Genomic DNA, 27,220 nt, shown 5'->3' on the forward strand with positions numbered 1-27,220 from the left:
AATAATTGAGTATCTACGGACAGTAATAACACATGTGATCTCGACCTCGGCATGGTCGTAATTACTTTCTCAGTTCTCACTAATAAAAAACATTGCATTTCACACTCTCACAGTCTCTCACTCTCACTCTCTCCGTCCCCAATAACAATAAATCCCTCTTTCTCTTTTTGTCCTCTGCAAAATTTAACATCTTTAATGGAAGATGAAGACCCATCAACAGAACGTAGGGGTTTAGGGTTAGATCCAACCCCTCTTCTTCATCAACTTATTAGGAGCAGTAGAAGAACTAATAATCCAACAACACCATCAACACCATCTTACAACAGGAGTAGGTTTTCTCTTTTATTCAGTAGAGCTACAAACCGTAGTAGGATCATTTCAGAGCCATCTTCAATGTTCAGAAGAGATTCTACTAGTTCCGTTGGTTTAGATGGCCAACAAAATGATAATTGGGGATACTCAAAACCTGTTGTGATTCTTGATGTAATTTGGAATTTAGCTTTTGTTCTAGTTTCTAGTGTTGTTCTTTCATCAACCATTAGCGAAAATCCTTCAACTCCGCTTAGGGTTTGGATAGTTGGGTATGCTATTCAATGTTTGTTTCATGTGGGTTTTGTTTATTTTGAGTATCAGAGAAGGATTTCCATTGTTATTGGTGGTGATGATGGGGAAAACCAAGGGAATCAGCTCTTTTTATCTTCGGAAAATCGCAGTCGCAGGTATAAATGGTAACGAGCTTCAAAATATTATGGTTTTGTTGAGAACAGGTTATTGTTTTTGGTTGATTTCTTTACTATTTGATTTTTTAGTGGTTAAATTCTGAAGTTGGTTCTATCACTCACATTTTATGATCAGCTAAGTTTAATGGAAACAAAAATGATTTTTTTAGCTGGAAATTTTAAATCAATTTTGTTGTTGTTTTGGGTCTATGATGAGTTTGATTACTGTGTTATGTCTTTAGTCAATAATTATGAATTTGTATGAGAAAATGTATATGAATGAAGGACCAATACCGTGAGCAAAATCAGTTTTTGAAATGTGATAGGAGATTCTATCCCAAATGTGTTCAAAGGAGGATGTTCCCTAATCCTGCATCCTTCTATGAGAAATGTTACCATTGTAATTGATCTGGTAAAGAAGATTCACATGCACAACAACAAAGAATAAGCAATATCATGTAACAAGGAAAGTGGTTGCGTTCATTCTAATAATTTTTTTTATTTGGTTCTTCATGTTAAAGGATGGAATCGATGAATACGCTGGTTTCATTCTTTTGGTGGGTCATCGGGTTTTATTGGATCGTTGCTGGTGGTCAGGCACTTCTTCTAGATGCACCGCGTCTCTACTGGTAAGGGTTGTATTTGAACACTAGTTTCTTACCTTCTTTTCATTAGAACTTCATACTATTCTGGAACCAACATCTTTCTACTTGATCTGCTAGCACTTCTATAGAGCACCATGCCTCTACCGATAGGGGATTTATTTGAAAATCGTGCCTTACTATTTTGTAACCAGCATCCAATTGAATTGCTGGAAAACATACTTTTTAACAGTGTAGAGGACTTGGTTGTACTGAATCAGAAGCCTCACTTTTATGTCTTTCCATAGACATATATCAAAACTGTGTGAACCTGTTAAGAACTAGAATATGTTACCGTTACTGGTAAACAAAAAGTGTATCGACAGCTTTCGTTCCTGATTTTCTGATTAAACATGCTAAGTGTATTAAGCAATGTGACATTGTAAACTGATAAAATGCAGGTTAGCAGTGGTGTTTCTAGCCTTTGACGTGTTCTTTGCAATATTTTGTATTGCCTTGGCATGCATAATCGGTGTTGCTCTGTGTTGTTGCTTGCCATGTATCGTGGCAATTCTATACACTGTTGCAGTTCAGGAAGGCGCGTCAGAGGATGATATCAATGTTCTTCCCAAGCATAAATTTCGTCAGATGAACCAACATGAGAAATCTAATGCAGATAATAGGCAAGAAGTAGTTCCAGTTGCAGTAATGGAACAGAGCACTTGTAACATTACAAGTGAACTAGCTCTTCCGCCAGAGGATTCTGTGAGCATTTACCAACTTTGTTCTTGGCTTGTTGTTCTCACCACAATGTTGTGCCCTTTATCCTGAAAAACAGAAGCTGACTCATAATAATACTGATTTTATGGTATTTGCAGGAATGTTGTATTTGCCTCTCTCAGTATGTGGATGGCGTGGAGCTCCACAGCCTTCCATGCAATCATCACTTCCACTCTGGATGCATTGTTAAGTGGCTCCGTATAAATGCAACATGCCCTCTCTGCAAATTTAATATACTCCACGGTGATGAGCTAGTCTAATTACACCGAACTTTATGAGTCGGGCAGAGAATGCACGTCTGGATGAGTGGCTGTATTCTTCTTTCTAGCAGAGATTGTCATTATGCTGTGAATCCTGACAACTATGTTGGCAAGCTTCTACCTGTTAAGCCTTGTAAATCTTTTTGTGGCTGGCTCCATTTTATGTTCTTAGATTTATACAATAGCGACTAGCATACACCGATTTGTCTAACTTTGCGTATCTACTGTGGAAAACTTCCATGAAGTGGCTTCAGACAGTAAGTTAAGAACTTAACACTAGTCTTAAAATGGAAGTTTGAAATCCCATCACAGACAAAAATAAAATAATAATAATAAAAAATTTGTACTATTTTAAGGCCTATTTCGATGGCACATGTCTGATTTCACCACTTTAGCATCCACTATGGGTATGTCAAAGTGTGTCAGGAATAGCAGTTAGGCATACACGACAGAGTTTCTAACGAACGATAGAGTGTCCATCGTCTGATGGTCATAATATCGCTTGTTGGTCATTCCAGCGCCAGGGATGGTCATACTGTTGCTAGCTGACTTGATAATCACCCACCGGTTCCTCATTCAATGACTACAATTTCCTCCCTGTATAAATACCCAATTTCAAACTCATTTCAACTCACACCAAAAATTCTAAATCTCTTTAGAATTTCTCAATCTCTCAATCTTCTTCAAATCTAAAACATTCACAACTTCCCTGCACTTCTTAATTTATTGTAATATGGATTCACAATCTCAAAGTCAAGGCAACGGTAAAGCTAAAAAGGTCAAAGTCCGGGGTGCAAAATACAACATCACAGAAGATGAGTGCATTTGTCGTAATTATGTTTATTTTACCCAAGATTGTATTGATGGTGCACAACAACATAGTAACACCATGTGGGATAAATATTTCGTAAATATGAAGAAAAAACCATGAACATCAATAGTCGTGATGCAAAAGGGTAGTCAGATGTTTCATAGTAATCAATAGGGAAGTCGCCTCTTATGTTGCATTGATAATGCAAGCCAAGAGAGGTCAGGAGAGTGGTCTTGTGGATTGTGATGTTGAAAGACATGTTCGTACAAATGGCAGCGAAAAAAGAGCAAAAACTTCGCTTTTGAAAGTTGTTATCATATTTTGAAGGTGTTGAACAAATATAATCCATAAGTGTTAGCAGCTAATCAACAAGTACCTGAAAGGTCACATACAATTCTTCTCCCTCAACACCAAATTCTTCACCATTTTCAGCAGGTCCATCAAATTCTTCACCAGATACCCCAAGAAAGTCAAATGTCAACATAGTTCTTAATAATAATAATGTTAATAAGAAACTTGTAAGAAGAAACACAGCAAGACCTGCTAGAAAATTAGCTCAAGAAGGTGGAAGCTCCGATGGATTTAACATGACGGAGTTATGGAACATCAGAAGACCGTCGAGAAGCAAAGAGCGGTTAATATATTAGAAAATCTCAAAACAGGGAGAGTAAGAAAAGACGCATTTTTCAAGAAAAAATTGTGAATGACTATGACAAGCATAACATTCTTCAAGTTGACACTTCAATTATGAACCCCTAACAAAAACAGTTGTGGCAAATCGAATTTGGCAGGATTCAAGCACAGAGTGAACAACAAGTTGGATTTGATAACAACCAACCTGGTGGTGATGATGATGAGTTCGATGTAGTATAACCTCTAGACAAAATTTAAGTTTTAATTTTAAGTGTTGCATTTTAATCTGATATGTTGTTGCATTCAACTTAATATTAGTTTGAAATGATAAGTTGATTAACTTGAAATGTTGTTCCAGTCTACTTAATAAGTTTCGCTCGTTAACTTAATATTGAATCAAACAAACTACAAACAAATCAACAGTTTAATCTAAAAATACATAACTTAATAATTACGCTCACTCGCTCTTCCATATGCTCTGCGCAAAGATTCACTCTCACATCTTCTTTTAATTGGTTATACATATTCTGAATCTGAATGTAATTAGTCATTTACCCATAATTTTTTGTGGTTGAATCTCAAGCCTTCATCTTCATAGTTAGTCAACTCATTATCGTGACGGGTTTCCTGAATTACCATATTACGAAGAATAATGCAAGTGAGCATAGTCTTGTGCATTTCACGAGGACTAAACCCACGATACGACCCACAAATCATAGTGAACTTCCTCTTTAAAATTCCAAAAGCGTGTTCCACATGCTTCCTCACCGCCATTTGGCGTTCGTTAAAATGTCAATATGAATGGCCAAATGTACCGGCAGGGGGCTGACGGTAACATTGAACTAAGGTTGACCATTTTGGGTAGATACCATCTGCAAGATAATACCCATGAGTGTACTGATGGACGCTGATGTTGAAACGAACTTGGGGACAAATTCCATACTTCAAATATTCAAACAAAGACGACTTGTGCAAAACATTAATATCATTTTGTGAACCCGGAAAACCAAAAAAAGAGTGTCCAACAATCACAAGAAGCAACAACTTCATGGATAACAGTTTGTTTCGGATAATGTCTCTTATATTGATCGACCCAATAAACATGACATCCTTTCCATACCTAATACATACATTCAAGACTACCTAGCATTCCTGGAAATCCCATATCCTCATTCTCCCTCAATATTTGCCTAACATCTTTCTCGGTTGGTTTTCGTAAATATGTCGGACCAAAATGATTAATTATTACCTCGGAAAATAATAAAAGATAAGTCAATGAAGTTGTTTTGCCCATGCGAAGGTACTTATCTTTCACGTCCACTGGTTTGTCATAACCTAGAATCCTTAAAGCCGAAGTAACTTTTTGTTCGGGACTATGACCTTCAAATATCAGATTTAGGTTGTTTTCCATATCTCCATTTTTGCTTCCTTCTTCTGGTACCTTTTTCACATAAAGAACAACATTATCTCCCTTTTTGACTGGAGAAGATTCTTGAGCTCTTCTTGGACGATCTGTGTTAAGGAATTTATTACGCTTTCGAACATTTGAGGAACACATCGAACTGACTTTCCGGGTAGGATACACAGGGTGAGTACTAAAACCAATTGGTTTAGGAATACGAATGTCAGTTACACATTTAAAAAATAAATATAAGGTGTTGAAGTCGAACAATGTAATTGTCATTCAACCTGGAATTCCTCTTTTGCTCAACATGTCCTTTTGATTCACAAAAGAGACACACTTTCGGATCACCTGAGCGATTAGAGAGAACAGACTTAACACCATCGTTGGGAGATTTCTTCCTTCCATGTGATGTGGATATTCCATTATTCGTGGAAAACACAAGCACATCTTTTCCAATATGAAGGTGTAAATGGTGAAATTTGGATAAGGGGAAAAAGTGTCATTTCAACCCTATAGACATAATTCAACTCTCACGGGAGAGATTAAGCCCTTGGCCCTCAAGGCATCCTTAGCCACTATTTCTAGTATACGTCCCCGTGAGACACTGCTGGTCGTGATGCCGTGATTCGTAGCGCACATCCTCGACAAGATACTGCTGGTCACGTAGGTTCTGTAGAGCGTAAAACATCCCCGACATACTTATGAACCAGAACAGACACAATTCCAGCATGGCTTCGCGATACGCATCTGATTGTGATGCCATCATTCCTAGTAGACATCCTTAACGAGATGTTTCTGGTCATGTAGGCTCTGTAGATGCGTAAATACGTCCCTGGCGGACTTATGACCCAGAGCGGAGATTTGCATATCTCATGTAAGCACGACTCACCCTATTTGAGATCAAGGACTGATTCCTAGTACATCATCATGAGATACACTGGCCATGTATGATCTAGGCTCTGACTCGACCTACTGAGGTTTCCGAATAACTCCTAGGACATCCCCACGAGATACACTGATTATTCTGCCTCCGGACCCTTTCGACAGACTCCTAGAACATCCTTTCAGGATACACTGGTCTTGTTGGCCCATCATATGGACACACAGTTGATTCCTAGCACATCTCTGCAAGATACGCTGGTCAAAGAAAAGTGAGCCAAAGTCTCGCAGAGACATTAATTGGGCGTACAAAGCCTTTTTCTCTCTTAGGACGATTCCCAGCTGAACATAGAGAGATTCAGATCCGTCAAGAAAATCTTCGGAGAGATTTTGATCCGTCTGCAAAATCTCGGAGAGATTCAAATCTCTCCTCAAAATCTCAGAGAGATTCACATGATAGGCATACGCCTTACCTAGTGCTCAAGCCTATTTCTCAGCCTCTCAAACACACTCAGGGCTAGTAAATTGAGCCTGAACTATACATGTCTATCCAAAAACGTGGATAAGATCTCTTGAGCTCCGCATGCTCAACAAAGGGACACACAAAGAATAATACGGTCTTCACATGACATACGTGACCGGACATGGAGAGAGGGAGATCAGCCTCATCTCCTCTTGCATTCTACCCACGATTCTTGAGAAATTCCATGCCTTTTCACGTGATTCATCCTAGTCATTCTCACAAATCAGAGAATATCTCTCTATCTTGGCCAACTCGGCTAAAGAGAATATTTCTCCCTCAACACATCATCACAAAGTCTGACTTAGCTTCACACAAATGGGTGGATATCAATTAGGGTTTTGGTCTGGCGGTCTACAGCGCGTGTGAGGAATACCCGGGTTATTTCTCACCACAGAAGAGAGTAAAGGCGGTGGAATAATGAGATAAACTCAACCTAGTTTATCCATATTCCTGAAGAGACGGGAGAATTGCTCCGCACGACACGGAAAGCAATCTTTATCATCACCGACCTGAGATTAGAGAATTCAGCTATAAATAGGTCATTTATTTTTCCAAGCTAAGATGATCTTTCTCATAACCTCTCAGAGTAATTCTTATTCAAACCCTAGAATTCTCTGATATCTCTCTTCATCTGCTTACCTCCCTAAGACCAGCCCTAAATCTCTTCCATGTGACTGAAGCAGCCTTTGAACGACCAATGTGCGTAGTTTAGGCGAAGACTGTTCGTGCTCAACCTCCCGTAACTCACTTTCAGAAACCCTAGAATCTCACTTCTAACCTCTCTCATATTTTAGGTAACTACATTTTGGCGACCACGGTGGGAGGTTGTTCACTCAGTTACATATATCAATCATGGTCTCTTAGGAAGGTAGACGATTCCACCAATCCAAACATAAAAACATTCCATTGATTCGGTTTCTGTAAATCCATTACAGGTTTATCCGAGAGAGTTATCCTTACCAACACTTTTCTCTCTCTTTCGAGTTTGACCTTAGTGAATAGGTTAGTGCGTCCCGAATCACATGGATCTCTTCCTGCATAACAAAACGCCCTAGTAACCTATTTTCATAAAAATCTAAAGCTAATACTTGAAAACATTGGATACGGACCAAGGAGAACTCCTGGAGACTCAACAGAATCTTGCAAAATCTCAGATTGACATCCAAACTTATCTGAAAACGCCTTTAGAATTATCAGTAGAGATAGATCCAACAAATCTATATCAAGTACATATTTCCTAAAGAAGGAGTACTAAAGCTGCTAAGAATAGCACTTCTTGCCTGCAATCGACCTCACCAGAGAAGATAAAGCTCATTACGAACGCGACAGAGCAAATGAGCAACCATCCAGCCGACCTTATCACTCTCAAGGACTAGATGACGCTCTAAACTTGGAGATTCTGACAAATATTTGCTCCAAAATTCGTTTAGGTCAAGGGCCCTCAACCTGATCACATGAGACTCGGGAAGTTTACTTCAATTTACTATTTTAATTATAACTCTTTCAGTATCAGATTGACCTAGTTCTTTTTCTGTCAGATTTGCCTTTTCGTCGTTTACAGGATAAACTTAGCGCAAAATTGGAAAGGTTCCAAAAAATTCGTGACCTAGACAAAAGCTTTATAGAGCCACATGGGGTCATAAACCGCCAACAAAGATACATCTTGTCGCCTACCTGCTTCAGAGAATCGTGACAAGGACGCGACAAAGTATGAAGCGAATCCATATCCCAAGACGGGGCTCAACCGAAACTCAGCCTTATTCGAAGACGCAAAGCTGCTAACCGATATGCTACCTCAACACACGTTTTGTCAGAAAGAAGGGGAACTATACCTAAGAGTTACGTCCAAGCCCTCGATGAGCCTCCAGTTCAACTCATTTTCTTATGAGCCTCCGTTCACCCAAGACGGAGAAGGATAATATATTTGCATCCGAATCTATCAAGGGAAAAGAAATCCGAAGCGATACTCATGAGGCCAAAAATTCAGATAGAACTTCATTACTTGACATACAGCCGCAACCAACTACTATCACTGAAGTAAACGGGGAAAGATCTGAGGCCATATCTCCAAGCCACATGCCGCTTGCAGTTATGTCAGTAAAAGCCTCCTCTCTACAAAAGATATGTTTGGCAAGCTATCCCATAAGTGAGAGTCATACGTGATGAGAAAAGAACAAGATATGACAATCACTTACAACTTCCTCAGGTCAAAACATGATTCTACCGCGTGAAGAAATGCCTAGAAGATTTCCAGTGAATTATCCCATCAACAAAGTAACACAAATCGATTGTTCAGCCACATCCATAGTTCTGCTAGTCCTAGAAGGCGTACACTGTTTTTAATTTTGGTTTACCATCTCCCAGAAGAAAGACAGATCTCAATAAATGATTCGGTTACATAAGTTCGCATTAATCCTTGTCAATACACCTAGTAGAATCCGAACAATAGCTTCATATTGTGCAGGAAGACACATGCGGCCAGTACCTCCATATGATTCTCCATGGACGAATCCAACCCATTGAGCATCGCTTGCCCACCTTGAAGACTCAATCTCATACGCCAAAAGGGTCTTATTTCATTTTCCAAGTGTCCCGAGTCAATGAGAATCCCTAATCATATATCAAACTGGGGACTGATGAAGAATCGTGTGCCACACACCTACATGGCCAACGGGAGGTGGCCCAAACATCCAGTTTTCAGATAACATATTTAGCAACAATCAACGCAAGAGTCTCAAAAGATCTGGACACATCAAGACCGTTCAACTCCTCAAACCCACATCATGACAGGTTATAAGTTAAGGACTAGGAGACTAGAGATCGTCCCTCAAAAATCGTGAATGGAGCTTATCTGTGACTCGATATATTAAAGTCTCATGTCTTTTCAGTCTCGTTGAATCTGTTACAGTTAGCATGTTCTCTGCAATCAAGAGACTATGTTCCGGATCCTGACTAAAGATACGAAGATTCAAATCTGAATATTTTCATCTGTTTTAGGGTTTTATACGCGTGCACCGGGACTAGGGTTTGCAATGGGAGTCTACAGTTTCCACTCTACTCAGACGCGGCTCATACTTTAGCCACATAACTCGACGATCTAGGACAATGGGTAGATAATTTTACAACACTCCCTTGATGAGAAATAATCGTTTATGTCTCTCATACCACATGTTAAAATGACATGATGTTTCAAAATACTATCCAAGAGATATCATCAAAATACTTGAAGGAATTGCTGCTGAATTTCTGGATTCCCGAGTTCAACTTCACATGTGCTTACTACTGACTAAAGAAGCTCAAAATATATATTTGTCACTACTATATGAAATTTGAGCCTCTTCTGTCGGTAGTTGGGGTCAACCACTAAAATCAGACGTTAAACGAAGTTTCTACAATCTCCGGAGTGAAGATCGCGCAAAGAAGGACCTCCTACTACGAATTTTACTTAGGGTTTTCATCCACTCGCACAACAACAGAGCCATCTAGGGTTTTCAAAAATTAAGAACTCATGAGGGTCTTCTTCCTTTACAAGATGCATACAGAAAAGGTACAGAAAGGAAAAATATCAACCCTGAAGAATAGAGGCCCCTAAAGAAAATCTCTTGCTTCATGTTCAGCTACTTCACTTTGGCCTTTGTATCTCGAGCCGACTGCTTAGCATGTTCCATATCTTCATCTACCATGCTTCATTCCAGATTAAGAAACTCTCTAAAATACAGACCTGAACTCAACTCACCTTGACGGATCCTGACAGAATTGAGTCACTCTCGCAACCACCTCACATTGAAAGTAAATATTCTCACGGGTTTTCACCAAGCTTCCCATGTTTACAAGATCATCAGAAGCAAGACCGCTCGGAATTATCATTCTCATGATATAATCTTTCGGTAAGAGACATAAGTTCCATAAAATTACCTTCACGCTGGTCAGTTGTCTCTGCACCCGAATCTCTTGCTAAAATCCCTCTGAAATTGTTTGAAAAAGCGGGGGTCTAACAACCACAGCTAATAATTCATTTGGAAATATGTATGGACTAACTCCAATATACTTTCAAGAGAATCAACTAGACAGTCAGACTCAATCTTAAGAAAAGTACATCAAAGAGTTATATCTCAATTTCTCAATTCAATCTGCAATCAAACAAATAGGAATTTGCGAGCCCGATTGAATATAAGAAATAACTTGGACGGTATCAAAAACCAATATCCAAGTGTCAATCAATTTAATCAACAACCAAGGGTTGGATTCCCAATTGATTGAACTTACGCACAACCTGTGATATTTCAATTATAAAGATAAACAATATAATGCGGAATAGAAATAACACAGACACCAGAAATTTTGTTGATGAGGAAACCGTAAATGCAGAAAAATCCGGGACCTAGTCCAGAATAAACACACACTGATTATAAGCTGTTACACCAAATTACTACTACCTATTCGGACTAGATGTAATACCTTCTTCAGCACAAATAGAACTCCTAGCACAATACCGTTTGTCTTTAGGAATTCTTCTCGTAAATCTTCTAGCAGAACCCAAGGCTCTCTTTAGAAGATACAACAACACGATTGATACGAATCAATATTTTGTTTGCAGAAAACACCGGTTTGATTTCCCTTTAGATGTGAATCAAGGCTTTGGAAATCTTGTGTTTATTTTGATAAAAACAATTACAAGGTAAAAGTAATATCAAAACAAACTTGTAGATTAGGGATTATTATACTCTTCAATAATGGAAGAGAAACCTAATTATTCTACCACAAGAACAACTAGAATAAATCTAGAGATATCTTGTTTAAAACTTCTTAAGGATTTTTACGAGATGCGTTAAACGAAGTTTTCTTTCTAGCTTCCGATTTCGACTAACAATTGTTGGTATACGATCGGAAACTGAAATCTATCAAAACCTAGGGTTTATGATCAACAACTCTTGAATGGTTTTATATCAGAAGAGAAAACCTTAGAATAGACAAGAGGTGAAAAACCTAGATTACAAGTTGTATAATCAATCACGAAGCTTAATCCAACTCGGCTTTGTGATCCCCAATACAAATACTTTTATCTTACTCTTGTTCACGAAGAACATAAGACATGGAAAACAACCTATGAAGCTTACACCAATTTTCCAAAGGGGGCGAAAACGTGTAGCATTCACGAACTCTGTATTTATTGTGAAACATAGCTTGAAAACTAAGCAAAGCTATTTTCCTTTTTCAAGACTCTCCTAATTTTGGGAGTCTTTCCTAAGTTACAACTCTTGCCAAAATAATTAAATTTATAATTAATTAGCAAATATTATATTTATGTGAATAAATTACATTTTAACTTAGGCAGGAATTTAAAGTTATCACAAACACTTTAATATGGTAATCAAATATGTTTGGATTAATAGCCATATTGCCTAGACAAGGAAACATCACCAACTTGACCAAAAAAAGCTTTTAGTCACGTAATTGGGCCCAAGTCCGTGAACCGTTACAAGCAGTCCATGGATTGTTTCCTACTAACGAATTGTAACAGTTACAACAACACTTATAACTGTTACTTTAATAAATCACTCATAACTTCATCGTTATAACTCGGAATTGAGGGATTCTTGGCTCGTTGAATTCGTAAGCTCATTCACTATAACGTGAGAACCTTTCCAAGGATAAAGTTATTGTCACAAAGTTCGTGGCTCAAATAACCTCAAGTATATATACATAAATGTATATTAATTGTCATAGGAATTGTTCCATAGAGTGAGCATTTATCTTGATAGATTAGAAAGGTATAATTGAAAAAGAATCCAAATGAAATCAATCACATACCTTTGTTGATGAAGTACTTGTTGATGTCTTCTTGTAGTCTTCAATCTTCAATCTTCATCCTTTAAGGATAACTTCGATTCAACTTCTTAAACCTAATCTAGTCTGAAACTACCTTTAGTATGCTAAATCAAGAATGCATTTTGACAACTAACTTGACATACCAACGCTAGTGGGTTCAACCGAGCAGTGCTCTAACATTGTTGAACCCCGCCTCATCCACATTCTCCCAAGATCTAGCTCGTTCTCACCATGAAGAGTACTCTACAAACAAAGAGAAGATCATAAAAGGCTGCAAAGTTCAAATTACATAAGTTAAAATCAAGGGAGCAACAACGTAGGATTCGGGTTTGATTTACATGAGGACTGACCTTTCCTCCTAAAACCTTGTCCTCCTACAATCCCTTTAAGCTTTGTCTCATCCAATCCCTTCAAACATTGTCCTCTCTTAATCTCTTCAAGCCTTGTCTTCTCCTAATACCTTCAAGCATACCCTCATGCCTAGAGTCCTATACTTATCGATAAATCCATATCACAACTCATGAGATACTCGTGGATTTGTTTGGGTCCGCACTTTAACAAAGGATCAAGGAAAAATACGTTTTCTTCACGATAAAGGGTATAAACATAAAATCAAATGATGGGCACGTCTCTGACCTAGGGAGGCAAAAATCACTACCTATTCTAATGTAAGGAGGCTTAATGAGGTCATAAAACTCTAAGGAGCATGTTTGAAGCGTTGGGACATGTCAAAAGTCAGAACAACACAAGGATTCCCTTCCTAATTCGGATTGTTATACACTGCAGCGGGGAGACATGAAAACTGATGACAATACATGAGGAATTTCGGGGTACTTTCTTAAATAAATATGTTCCCATATATATTCCCAACAACATATCAAAAGGGCACCTCAAAGGGATAAACGATCTAGGGGATGTGGCCCCAACACCAAAGTAAGTGCAATCTGAAAAACTCCTGAAATTTTCTACGGGATTTCTGAAGTCAAAAGTATACACATATTTGATTGGCCAAACGAACTCAGAACCGAGTCATTCTTTCTGCATTAGAAAGTATATCCTATTTTCTTTCAAAGTTGGGGCCGGGGACTCAAATCGGATTCCGTATGAAGAATTCACAACGCTTCTCTCTAAGCATCTTAAATATGAAGTTTTCTGATGAACTTCTAAACGAAGAAAATTATTGACAATTATGACTACTTTTATTCATTTGGTCGAAGAAGTATGCATCAGAGATGAATAAGGAGATATAAAGTTCAAGACTTACTGAGCATGCCGCAATGAAGACTGAAGGATGGGTATCTGCATCAGCAAACTCAAGATCATCAACACTTCTGCTAACTTTTATATCTGTTAGAGCATAGCTCGGTCGACCTCGAATGCGTTGCTATCTCAAGCATGTTTATCAATGTTAGTGATCAAAACTATGAGTCTTGATTTCTAATCTACATAGCTAAGTCTCGGACTAGGATATAAAAGTGTAGTTGAGCTCAAGGACTTCATGGTGATTCATCATAGAACGACGAAGATCTACTCAAGGAACCGTGGAACTTCATCAAAAAAAAGGTATGTGGAGACTTGACCTTATCTATCACTCAAAAATCTATCTCTTATATCTCCTACTTCTTATGAGACAAAGGTCGTATGCTATATAGACTGATTCATACGCATTTGATATTTCGAGCCGAGTATATCTCGCTTATCTATATCTCGAAATCATGTGTTGGTAAAGCGTTTCGCTTTGCTCGGGTTTACCTTCACCTAATGACGAAAGTCATAATGTTTCAATCACTTTGAAAATCGCTTTGACGAGAAATAGTGTAACAACTATATAACGTCCTCTAAGAATGTTTCAATGGTTGGAATGAGAGTTTAGGTCTATATAACCAATGATGGATATAAGCATTGTGTGAAAACACATATGTGCATAAGTCCTATTCCTTAATCCGAAGTTTGCGAACTTTGTTGATTAAGGGAAACCGGAGGAATTGGCTTTGCCAAGTCCGCGAACTCAGTCCGCAAACTGACGGAAGTTCTTTTGCCGAGAATTTCTACTGGATTTTCCAAAAACTCGTTTGTGTGTTTAGTCCGCGAACCTAGTCCGCGAACTGGCGGAAGTCTCCTTGCCGAGATTTTCTGCTGAGTTTGGAAAACTCTGTCGGTTGTCTTAAGTCCGCGAACTTGTTTGCGTACTTGAGTGGGTTATGATCTAAAGATGTGCTCTGAACATGAAACTTAAATTACTAAGGAATGCAGTATGCAAACCGTGGCTATAAATTTCATGAGCCGAATCAATCGAATCGAATCATCTCTGTTTCAATTGTGTCTTGTGTAGTTACATAAGATCTCATAGCAATTGAACAACTCTCTAACTAGTTCATTTGAGTCAACTGAACTAGTCATGGTGAAGAAGAACAAGGTTAATATGAAATGCTCATATGGTTGACCTTTTGGGTTACTTTGTTGAACCAACATACACGAACACGTTTGGGCACGGTTTTCACAAAACCAGTAAACGTATATCTCAAGTGTGTGTGACAAGCTAAGTTTTCGATCTAACGGTTGAGAAATATTAGCTTGAATCTGAATCAGGTTTTCATCTAACGGCGAATATTGATTGCTTTGTAACTAAGGCAAAACCATGATTTGAAGACTATATATAGGAGACATCTAGCATTGGGAAAAACTAATCCCCACACGTCTGTGTGATACTAGTGCACTCGCTAGAGTCGATTCTCCTCTAACCTTTGGTTTTCTTCTCTAAAACCAGGTTAACGACTTAAAGACTTCATTGGGATTGTGAAGCCAGACCGATACTACTTTTATCGTAGTTGTGTGTTCTGATCTTGCATCTTCTATCGTACGAGTACAATCTTTGATTGGCTTGAGATCGTGAGAGTTTTCCGATAGGCAAGATAAAGAAGTCACAAACATCTTCGTCTCACTGTTTGTGCTTCCTCGACGTCCTCTTGTGTATTCAAGTAAGACTGTTGAGAGGTGATTGATTAATCTAGGTTGTTCTTCGGGAATATAAGACCCGATTATCAATTGGTTCCTGTTCACCTTGATTTCATATCTTAAGACGGAACAAAAACCTAAGGTTTTTCTGTGGGAGACAGATTTATCCTCTGATAGACTTTTCTGTGTGAGACAGATTTGTTTATTATCAATTCTGCGATTTTGGGTTGCAGGAACTCTTGGTTGTGGGTGATATCAACTAAGGGAATCAAGTGCGCAGTATCCTGCTGGGATCAGAGGCGTAGGAGTACAACTGTACCTTGAATTAGTGGGAGACTGATTGGGGTTCAACTATAGTCCAGTCCGAAGTTAGCTTGGAGTAGGCTAGTGTCTGTAGCGTCTTAATACAGTGTGTATTCAATTTGGACTAGGTCCCGGGGTTTTTGTGCATTTGCGGTTTCCTCGTTAACAAAACTTCTAGTGTCTGTGTTATTTCTTTTCCGCATTATATTTTTATATAATTGAAATAATACAGGTTGTGGGTTAAAGATCATCAATTGGAAATCCAACCTTTGGTTGTTGATTGATATTGATTGATCCTTGGACATTGGTCTTTGGTACCGTCCAAGTTATCTCTCTTTGATAAAGACTCGCAGATTTCCATTTGCTTGAGTAAAGATCAAATCGAGAGATTGTGATATAAACTCTTTGATATATCTTTTTATTGATTGAGTCTAACTGTCTAGTTGATTCTCATAAAAAGTATATTGGAGTTTGTCCATACAGATTGCTAATCGAAATATTGTGTGGTGTTGTTAGACTCCCGCTTTTTCAATTGGTATCAGAGCAGGCAAACACATTAAAGACCTTATAAGTCTGTGGTTGTAGCAACCTGAGTATGTGGACAGAATCTCAAACGCATACCAAAATGCCTCTTAAAGTTGTCAACTTTGTCAAGTGTCTCGGAAATACCTCAAAGGATCACTCCTTAGCTGATTCTTCCGAATCCCGAGGTAGGAAGACTATCTCATCTTGTGCCAGTCACTCTTCCTCCAATTAGACATTGGACATAATGGCTAAAGCTGAAATGGAGCTCACCAGAATTTCTAAAAATTCTACAGAGTTTGTTGATCTCAAGGATCATGTACATCCCATAGATGAATTCGAAAAGTCTATTTATCGTGAACATGTACTCTATAACATTATAGGGTCATTCTCTAAGGAAATTGAGAAACTTCTTCAAGAAAACAATCTACAGCGTGAAAAGATTTGTGATCTTGAATTGAAAGGCTGGTTAAAGAAGGCTCAATTAGAGAAAAATGTTTGATCAAGACACATTCATCTGATCTTGACAGACTTCGTGTTGAGAAAAAGAAACTTGAAGCATCACTTGTCATAGCCCAAGGACAGCACAAATCCTTGAAAAAGGAAAACTCTGTTTTAAAGAAAATTTCTTCTGCACAAACTGATTCTCATGAGTTACTGTACAGGATGAAATTTTCTCTAGATGAAGATCGTATCAAAAAAAATTTTCATAACTTACAATCTTCTAAGGTGGCTATGAATTTTAAACAAATACCAGTTGTTGCTTTTCCTCCACGAATATGTACCTTCTGTGGAAAAGGAAATCACTATGCGATCCATTGTTTTGCCAGAAAGCAACATGTTTCTGAACTTCACAACTTGCTTCTTTAAACTGCCAATGGAGTAAATAGTTGGACGACTGCTGCAGTGAAGGTCCCTTTCACAGGAAACCAGACATCTTATAAAAATGATCCCTCTCCTAGATATCATTACAGGACATTTGTAAATTCTCGTGCTACCAATGAAAGCATGTCTTGTGCTTATAAGAACAAATCTGGTAAATCTAAGTCTAGTGTGTGGAGACCATTTTCGGAAAATCCCCTAGAACCTATTTCTATAGGTCCTAGACTTTGTTATCAGAAAGGTTTCTCACCTGTGATTCCCAGAAGGACTGCGAGTCGTACCCTTTTTCCTGGATGCTGCAGTGAAAGGATAAGAAATGCTGAGATAAGATATCCTGGGGAAAATCACATCTACTCTCTCAGAACCTATGGTGAGACTATGTCTCCCTCTGCTACCTAGAAGCAAAATGTTCTATCCTTGTGCCTAACTTGAGAGATACAAGGATGAGGATTTGAGAGATACTCAAGTATTGTGCTATTCTTTTCTCTAGTTTGTATATCTTTTGATGTAATGCTCTTCTCTTGTTTCCTTGTATTTTGTCACTATGATCTGTTGGGATAGAGAATCTTTGAAAGCTGCACAGTGTGCAATATTTCCTTTTAAGGCCATTTGTCTTTTGGTCGGGCCACGAACATCCGCATCTCCTCAAGGAACTCTAGGGTTTCAAGCTAGGGTTCACACGAACATATATAACTCTTGTATGTGATTTGTTATTCTTCAGAAAGGAACTCTATGAAAACTGTTCCCAAAGAAGAAGTTAACCCTATGGTTGAGGATGATCTCAAAGGATGTGATTATGGTCAAGAATTTATTTTGAAGAAGATGCTTGAAAGAAAAGAGTATAACTCTTGGATTGGAGAATCTGTCAAGGATCTGATTAGCGTACAGAATGAAGTCAAGAATGAACTTGCTAACCTTCAATTGCAGATAAACCAACTTATTGATGGATAAGCAAAAATCCTTGGTACTCAAAATATATTTATCAGGAATCAGAAAAAAGTTATCCTTGACTGTGTTAAGGCTCGTCATTATGCTCGCATTGTTGATCGAAAAGCAAATGTTCTAACTTATGAACATGGTGTCTCTACTGTCAACATAATCAAGGATATCAGTGACTCCTACTTTGATGGACCATTTCAGAGGTATGAAGTCATCAAGGAAAACTGAGATTATAATTGTCGCCTAGTATGTCTTCTTTTTGGGTTAGTCGGAAGAATAACTAGTGCTTTGAATAGCGAAGATTGTGACTACACATAGCTATTTTGTTTTCATCTTCTTATGTTTATTTTTTTGGTTTATTAGTTTTAGATTCTAAAAATATTTGGAGGGTGATGTTATTGCAGCATTAATCTTTATGATTTTGTGATATTGCAATATTTTTATGGGATATGTATTGTTTGCGTCCGTGAACTTAAAGGTCCCATATGCCGTCAAAAGTAAAGTCGTTCATGAATTGGTATTCGTATTGATAAAAGGACGAATGGACTTTTGAAAAATACAAAAGTTATGCCTATGCAGTCATTTATTTGATGAAAAATAGGATAAAATCTTTTGTGTGACAAGGATAAAGTCATTATGCTATATGTCATTATGCATATAATGATGGAAAGATAGAATAGATCCTTGTATGTATTCCACGGTATTGATCTTCATTGATCCATTCTTTTTGTATTACCGTGAAGGCTCCATTGTGTGTCTTATGTTGAGCACGATACAACTAAGTCGACTATTCTTATTGGCTTTGTTGGTTGTTCCATAAGATGCTATATGTTGAGCATTATGAACTAAATTAATCATCTTGGTTGGTTATTTAGTTATTTGCTCCGAAAGTCATTTTTTGTCGAGCAAAACTTTAGACAATTAAATTGATTACCTTCGTGATTAGTTTGGTTGTTTGTATTCCAATTATATTAATTATGGTTTCTCTTGTAATTAGTCTAGTTGAGTTTTCATATATTCCACGAGTTCTTGTGTTGAGTATATGAACGGCTATACTAACTATGTTTTATTGGTTGATGTAGTCGTATATTCCGTAAGGTTTTCCTTATGTTGAGTATGTGAACGATTAAGTTAGTCATCTCCGTATGATTACCTTAGTCGTAACTCAGTAAGTTTACTTATGTTGAGCACAATCAATTAAATTGATCACTTTTGTGGTTTGATTTAGTTGTGTATTCCAATTAAATTAATCATGGGTTTACTTGTAATTAATTTGATAGAGTTTTGGATACAAAAAATCATTTTCCTATGATTTTTGGTGTCTAGTTAAAAATCCTTCTTTTCTTTCGAAATTAAGGTCGCTCTTGTTGTTCTCTCGGGAATGACATCAAATGGGGGAGAGTTCTTTTGAACTTGTGCTTAATGGTAATATCTTGCGGGGTATGCGGCTGTGGAATTTTATAGAGGTTATCTTGTATCTTAAAACTCCTTGATGAATGCATTTAGCTTCGGCTTTATGATTGCATCTAAATTAAGTTGGTATGTATTTCTTCTTTTAGTCTATGAAACGTCTCTTCTCGGAAATTTCATTAGGAACCCGTTCTTGTAACTTTGCCAATTTTATTGACAAAAGGGGGGAGAACTAATGTGTAGTTCTATTACATATACATATGGTTTTCGGATCATTGTGTAAGGGGGAGTGGTTTCCATGTGAGATGGAGTATTGACTAAGGGGGAGTGATACATATCACCGTAGTATTATTGTTAAAGTCGTGATGCAATTGGACTTTGATGTTACATAATAATACTATGTCACTGTATAATGATGATCGAGAATCTCGATTTCTCTCATTGTTATAGCTACGGATCTTCAACAACGGTGATGCTAAACTTACAACCTTTGGGATCATTGGAGTACTTGGAAGGACGAAGATTTCAGGGAACGTTGAAGATTAGACTATGGAATATGAGCCACTAAAGTTTATCTTTTTTGTATTCTATATGTATTAATAGTTTTGTCACTAAAATTGACAAAGGGGGAGATTGTTAGAGCATAGCTCGGTCGACCTCGCATGTGTTGCTATCTCAAGCATGTTTGTCAATGTTAGTGATCAAAACTATGAGTCTTGATTTCTAGTCTACATAGCTAAGTCTCGAACTAGGATAGAAAAGTGTAGTCGAGCTCAAAGACTTCATGGAGATTCATCATACAACGACGAAGATCTACTCAAGGAACCGTGGAACTTCATCAACAAAAAGGTATGTGGAGACTTGAACTTATCTATCACTCAAAAGTCTATCTCTTCTATCTCCTACTTCTTATGAGACAAAAGTCGTATACTATATAGACTGGATCACACACATTTGATATTGCGAGCCGAGTATATCTCGCTTACCTATATCTCGAAATCATGTGTTGGTAAAGCGTTTCTCTTTGATCGGGTTTATCTTCACCTAATGACGAAAGTCATAATGTTTCAATCACTTTGAAAATCGCTTTGACGAGAAATAGTGTAACAACTGTATAACGTCCTCCAAGAATGTTTCAGTGGTTGGAATGAGAGTTTAGGTCTATATAACCAATGATGGATATAAGTATTGTGTGAAAACACATATGTGCATAAGTCATATTCCTTAATCCGAAGTTTGCGAACTTTGTTGATTAAGAGAAACCGGAGGAATTGGCTTTGCCAAGTCCGCGAACTGACGGAAGTTCTCTTGCCGAGAATTTCTGTTGGATTTTCTAAAAACTCATTTGCGTGTTTAGTCCGCGAACCTAGGCCGCGAACTTGCGGAAGTCTCCTTGCCGAGATTTTATGCTGAGTTTGGAAAACTCTGCCGGTTGTCTTAAGTCCGCGAACTTGTTTGCGCACTTGAGTGGGTTATGATCTAAAGATGTGCTCTGAACATGAAACTTAAATTACTAAGGAATGCAGTATGCAAACCGTGGATATAAAGTTCATGAGACGATTCAATCGAATCGAATCATCTTTGTTTCAATTGTGTCTTGTGTAGTTACATAAGATCTCATAGCAATTGAACAACTCTCTAACTAGTTCATTTGAGTCAACTGAACTAGTTATGGTGAAGAAGAACAAGGTTAATATGAAATTCTCATATGGTTGACCTTTCGGGTTACTATGTTGAACCAACATACACGTACACGTTTGGGCACGGTTTTCACAAACCCAGTAAACGTATATCTCAAGTGTGTGTGACAAGCTAAGTTTTCGATCTAACAGTTGAGAAATATTAGCTTGAATCTAAATCAGATTTTCATCTAACGGTGAATATTGATTGCTTTGTTACTAAGGAAAAACCCTGATTTGAAGACTATATATAGGAGACATCTAGCATTGGGCAAAACTGATCCCCACACGTCTGTGTGATACTAGTGCGCTCGCTAGAGTCGATTCTCCTCTAACCTTTGGTTTTCTTCTCTAAAACCAGGTTAACGACTTAAAGACTTCATTGGGATTGTGAAGCCAGACCGATACTAATTTTATCGTAGTTGTGTGATCTAATCTTGCATCTTCTATCGTACGAGTAGAATCTTTGATTGTCTTGAGATCGTGAGAGTTCTCCGATAGGCAAGATAAAGAAGTCACAAACATCTTCGTCTCACTGTTTGTGATTCCTCGACGTCCTCTTGTGTATTCAAGTAAGACTGTTGAGAGGTGATTGATTAATCTAGGCTCAGTACACCAAATTCCCGGAATCGTAACAGCAATTCGTAACGGCGTATGGCCCGTTTCGAATTTTCCGGTACAAATGCCTGATACAAAATATTCGTAACAGGCTGTAGCCGTTACTAATATTTTTAAAATTCGTAACATGGTTAACCCGTAAAAATGTTTAATATTTTTTATAGGCGTGCCAATCACACTTGGTCACACCTGGAGTTTGTGCGTGTGCCCTTCACACGCGTAATTTTGTGTTTCCGCCCAAAATGAGTAACACTAGAGGATATTTCCTCCCACACGTAAGGGTTATCTCTACCTTGGTGAATCGGGATTTTTCATTTTTCATGTTTTTTTCTCTTTCTCTTTTCCTCTCCTGCTTCTCTTCTCTTTTTTTTTTTTTCAATCGATTAGCCGAGAAACCATCACAAAACCTCTCTTGTTTTCTTCATCATCTTCAATAATATTTAATCATCGATCTATGTAAGTTTTCATCGTTATAGGCTTTTCGATTTTTAGGGTTCCATCTGTTTTCAATCGTCTGTTTTTTAGGGTTTCATATAGGAGTATTTCTTTCTAATACGGTTTGTAATCTGTGATTCTGTTAATCTAATACGATTAGTTTCATCTGTGGATCGATTTTAGTCATTCTTCTTCAATTAGATCTAATTTGATTTGTTTTTTCTGATTTCATTTTAGGTTTTGAAGTACTGAAGAACTTTAAAGAATTTCTGCCAACTTAGAAGGTATAAGTTCTAAAATATGAGCTGATTTATGTTAATTTCTATGTTAGGGATTAAAAAATGAACTGATTTTAGGGTTTTTTGTTGGGTATTTGTTTTATGATTTTAGGATTTGATTTTATTTTAGAAACATTAAATCTGTATTATCCATAATATTGATTTGATATTAGATAGCTTTCAATTTGTGATCTCATATAGAATTAACATATGTTCTTGATGGGGTTGAAGGTATAAATTCGATTCTGACAAGGAATTGTGGATTGAGTTTGTTGCAGTGGTGGAATTAGAAGGCTACACGAAGAAGAAGAAAATGGAAGAGATGGTCAAGAACAAGAAGCTGCTGAGGAAGTCTGTTGTTTGCTTTGATGATGGAAGGTGTAGCACCCAGCACCAAACTTTTTAGGTAAAGCTATATTCTGTAAGTGTGTCAAGAATACAAGTTAATATAGTCTGTTTTGTGCCTAGTTAGGTTTCCCTTAGACTAGACTATAGTCAGGGATTATAAAATGCTAAGATAGGTTTTTAAGAAAAGGGTATAACCTAGTTTCATTAAACATCTCAGGCCGAGGAGAAATTGAGAACAGGAAACGTCCAGGTGAAAGAAAACTAGGGTTTGCGGCTAAGTTGATTTTGATTGTCCTTCTCGATTGGTTTGATTCTGATTTCATTGTCTTTGTCAAGGCAAGTTGATTCTTGCTCTATCAGCTTAATTTTGGTTATTTGAGCTTGTCAATTATCATGTTTGTTCATAGATGTTCTTAGGGTAAATCATAGAACATCATATCTTGAAACCCTTTATTGCATAAAACGTAGCAGGAATCATTTAGACTGTTAATAGATTTCTAACCGTTGGTCAGGGCTGAATTTTGGATATGATGTGTTTGAGTATCTCATGAATATTGAGTTAAATTTTGAAGACGATCGGACAGTGGTAAGGCTCCGAATCGTTTGTATTTACTAACTGCATTTCTGCAGATTTCTGAAACGGGTAGTACCGCTTGAACTCATGCCCTGACTTATGTAACACTTGGATTTTGCTAATTCTTTATACACATATCCTACTTGTTGTTGTTATTGTTCTGTGGAAATTTCACAAAGTTTGGACACCATTAGGTACCCTAAATCCCCTGCTTGTTAGAACTGTGTCTGCAGTGAACTACGTAAGAATCAGGTTCAGTGAATATCAGATTCCGGGAATTCTAGCTGTTAGAACCTGCTGAAATTTTAGTATGTTATGGATTAGGTTCCTCTGGCTTTCCAGTTTAAATTTCATCAAAATCGGATAAGTTTATCATCACCTTTTACCTTGTAATGTTAGCTGATGCAGTTATGGATGTTTGTGGGTTTCCCTGCTATATACCTTGTGCTGTGTATTCTGATCTTCTAGATTTGTCGAAAATGGTTTTGTTGTATTGCCGAGATCAGGGACACTTCTCTTCTTTTCATAAATGGAAGGTGTGTCGCGGTGGGCAAAGTGTGTGTGAATGTATTGTTGTGTTATCAGCCGAGATCAGGGACACGTCTATGTATTTGAAATAGATCGTTGGTACCTGTGGGCAGTGATTGTAGGTAGACTAAGCTACCTTTTGCCGAGATCAGGGTTGCAACTGTGTATTAAACAGTTATGTGACGCGGTGGGCAGTGGCCATTGTATGTTTGTCTCATATGTATGTTTACAAAGGAATTTCTGTGGTAATGAGAGGTTGGTGTATTACTGAGCTTAGTGAATGATATTGTTTCGCAGTTGAGATATGGTTAACTTCTTGTGATACTTGTAAGCTTTTTATACTCCTTAGTTGAACTGATGGTTTAAGAGTTAACTTGCATTTTTCCAAGGCTCTGACCTTGTGTTGAATTTCCACTTTCAGGTGACAAGCTGAATAAGTGATTTAGTCGGGAGGTTTCTTGTGTAGTTGCTGCATACATTTGAGGAAGTAGGATTTCTTCCTCGCAGCAGTTTTATTAGCATTTCTTTACCTTATTTCCTTGTAATAAGGCTTTCACAGAGAGACACCGGTACTTGGTTGTGTATAATGAAGGTCAGTGCTTGGTTGCAGAGAAAGCTTCGAGGTAACTATTACTTATGCTGCCTTACTCTTTATGATTGATTGTTGAGTATCTGCTGCTTAGTTTGAGTAATGACTTGGTATCTTAATGGGATACATGACGAAGCCAGTGATTTCATATACAAGAGAATTCATGTTATCTCTAAAGTGAATTGGAGGTTTGCAAAAAGTTTCCTGTCGGATTAGACCAGGCTATCCTACGGCATTACTACTGTTGCTCTTTGTTTTATTACTTTCTGTTGCTCTTTGTTTTATTGCTTAAGTGAACCTTGTCGTAATGTCGGTACATACATATATAGAAGCAGGTAGGAAGTATACAATGACCTTGTAAGGACGTGGTGGGTGATATGGCTCATTGGTTTTACTCTTTGATAGGTATCATTGCCTCGACCTTTGGAGCTGAAGCCCCAGTTGTGAACCCAGATGGTCTTGGAAATGCACCATTGCTCGTGTCCTATATTGGTCTAGCAATAACTATGTGATGATATTATAATTGCCGAGTGTCAGGTATACTGTGGACTTGCATATATCATGTAAAGGCCTAATACTGTATTAATTTTCTATGTTCAATTTATGCATCATTGTCCATTTTAATGTCCTTAGTATGCCTTTGCTCATCTACCTGGTAGTTAAATAAAATTAATTTGGTAATATCCAAATGACTGAATCAACTTATACAGACTCTTATAAGGAAAAAGCAACGAGGCTTATTATCTCTCTATTTTTCTACTTACTGTTATTCCTTCATTTTCAAGGTTATCAATATATGTTTATTTCCACTTTGACAGCTGGACTTCCAAAACGTGAGATGGTTTGGTGTTGAAGGGGACTATAATGTTCTCGTGATGGATTAAATTGGACCTAATCTTGAAAGTCTATTAAACTTCTGCAGTAGGAAAATCTCTTTAAAGTCTGTTCTGATGCTTGCAGACCAGATGGTGGGTATTGAAAGTTCACTCATTGTCTATTCTTATTCTTAATACCTCTTTTTTTCATTTTTTTCTTGTATGTGTGGCAGGTCAATCGTGTTGAATTCGTACTCGCCAAATCTTTTCTACATCGAGATATGAAGCCAGATAATCTCCTCATGGGGCTTGGAAGGCGTGCAAATCAGGTTTGTGTCTTTACTTTGTAATACTTTTGTCCATTCTCCAACAAATGCTCAGGATAAGTTTTTTGATGCATTGCATGCCTTTGCTTTCCATGTAGGTGTACGTTGTTGGCTTTGGTTTGGCTAAGATGTACAGAGATATTACAACACATTCCATATAGGTAAGCAGATAGAAAAGTTTAATCTTCTTGGCATTTGTACACAGTTCTAATAGCATCAAATATATTTAATATTTGTTTTTTAGATTTAGAGCATTGTTTCTTTGTACATTAACTTGAATATATATGAAGGAAACATGTTAGGAGGCTTCCTAATCATGCCTAAGGTTACCAGAAGTTTAACCAATAGCTGAAAACTTGTTCTGCTTTTCTATCTGAATTGTTTATTTTATTGATTCTTCATCATATGGTATGCAAGCATTAATACTCACCTCGGCAAGCTGGTACAAAGAAGAGTGTACTCATCAGTGAATACATGCAGGGTTGTGGATGCAGGCAAGATTATGGATGCAGCTGAAGTTGCCGAAAACAAGCTCTTTCTGCTTCATCCAAAACTGCAACCAAACTGGATAGCCATAGGTGAGGATCCTCGAAAGAATCTAAACAAGTAATTGAGTGATTTTACTGGTGATGTTTGCAGTCTTACTTGTTTGTGCATTTTCTTTTCGTAGTGCAGATTGGTTTTCTGTACATCATGCATGTCTTTGCTTACCCGCAGTTTATATGTATCTTTTAGAGATTTGATAGTTCCTGAAGTAATGTTTCTGCATTGTCTAACACTTAACTGCAGGGATGGATGGGGCAAGACTATCCAATCTCCACTGCTTGGTTTTCTGACTGTAGGTCTGTTTTGATTTTGCAGTCGGAAGAAAGAATGTGGGTTACAATGCTAATACGTCTCCACAATGCAGGAAAGAAAGATAAGATCCTGTTATCTTTGTAAGTTTGTAAATAGTACTGCTTATAGTGGTTTATGTTAGAAGAAACTTAAGAACTTGATACTATAGCAACAAAAAAAAAATTGTACTTAGAAGAATTTATTTCCTTTTTCTGATATGAATTGATTGAATGTTGTATGAATTGAATGGATGTTATATGAATTGAATGAATGATGAAACTATTGTTAAGTGTGAATGATGAATGGATAGAGTTGAGTGTCGATGATGGATGGATAGGTGTAGGAATTTCGGCTTATTTCCGGCAGAAAATGGAGTGCCAGTAATATTGACCTGGTCAATGTTGACTGGCAGTAATCTTTTTGATGTTACGAAAAATTTAGTAACGGCTGTAAGCTGTTTCAAATTAACACGTAGTGACGGCTGTGGCCTGTTACTAATTGGCCACCTAGAACGGCTGCGGCATGTTACAACCTCGTTTGTTACAAATATATTCGTACAGGCCCTGAGCTGTTACCACGTGGCAAATTAGTAACGGTTAAACACCCACTTTTGAACAGACGGCGGCCGTTACAACACGTTTTAGTAATGGCTGGGTTCTGTTACTAATCCGAAAATTTGGTGTAGTGGATGTTCTTCGGGAATATAAGACCGGATTATCAATTGGTTCCTGTTCATCTTGATTTCATATCTTAAGACGGAAC

At 37.6% G+C, this 27,220-nt stretch overlaps 1 protein-coding gene and 1 long non-coding RNA gene across 3 annotated transcripts; both read left to right on the plus strand.

The window, feature by feature from the left end:
- The first annotated feature begins 70 nt into the window (after positions 1-70).
- LOC113311065 (E3 ubiquitin-protein ligase At4g11680-like) lies at positions 71-2,699 on the plus strand. 2 transcript variants are annotated; one of them, XM_026559912.1, is made up of 4 exons: positions 71-728; positions 1,241-1,348; positions 1,762-2,065; positions 2,179-2,699. In XM_026559912.1, the coding sequence occupies exons 1-4, from the start codon at positions 196-198 to the stop codon at positions 2,338-2,340; spliced, it is 1,107 nt and encodes a 368-aa protein (XP_026415697.1). In that variant the 5' UTR covers positions 71-195; the 3' UTR covers positions 2,341-2,699. The 2 variants fall into 2 exon arrangements, with proteins under 2 accessions (XP_026415697.1, XP_026415698.1); XM_026559913.1 differs by having other exon boundaries at positions 73-719; positions 2,179-2,689.
- A 19,371-nt stretch (positions 2,700-22,070) lies between these two features.
- LOC113308482 lies at positions 22,071-26,597 on the plus strand. The gene is made up of 10 exons (XR_003339820.1): positions 22,071-22,184; positions 22,401-22,447; positions 22,720-22,847; positions 24,313-24,514; positions 24,886-25,017; positions 25,299-25,448; positions 25,529-25,624; positions 25,720-25,782; positions 26,102-26,199; positions 26,483-26,597. It is a non-coding gene; the product is annotated as an uncharacterized LOC113308482 (long non-coding RNA).
- Positions 26,598-27,220: the final 623 nt, after the last annotated feature.

Source organism: Papaver somniferum, chromosome 9 (assembly GCF_003573695.1).
Source record: "Papaver somniferum cultivar HN1 chromosome 9, ASM357369v1, whole genome shotgun sequence".
NCBI lineage: Eukaryota > Viridiplantae > Streptophyta > Magnoliopsida > Ranunculales > Papaveraceae > Papaver > Papaver somniferum.

What these genes read in the sequence shown, in the direction of transcription:
- LOC113311065 (XM_026559912.1), top strand. Translation starts at nt 196, where the DNA reads ATGGAAGATGAAGACCCATCAACAGAACGTAGGGGTTTAGGGTTAGAT. An exon ending in GATGCACCGCGTCTCTACTG is followed by an intron (nt 1,349 to 1,761) that starts GTAAGGGTTGTA and finishes GATAAAATGCAG; the next exon opens with GTTAGCAGTGGTGTTTCTAG. An exon ending in CTCTTCCGCCAGAGGATTCT is followed by an intron (nt 2,066 to 2,178) that starts GTGAGCATTTAC and finishes TGGTATTTGCAG; the next exon opens with GAATGTTGTATTTGCCTCTC.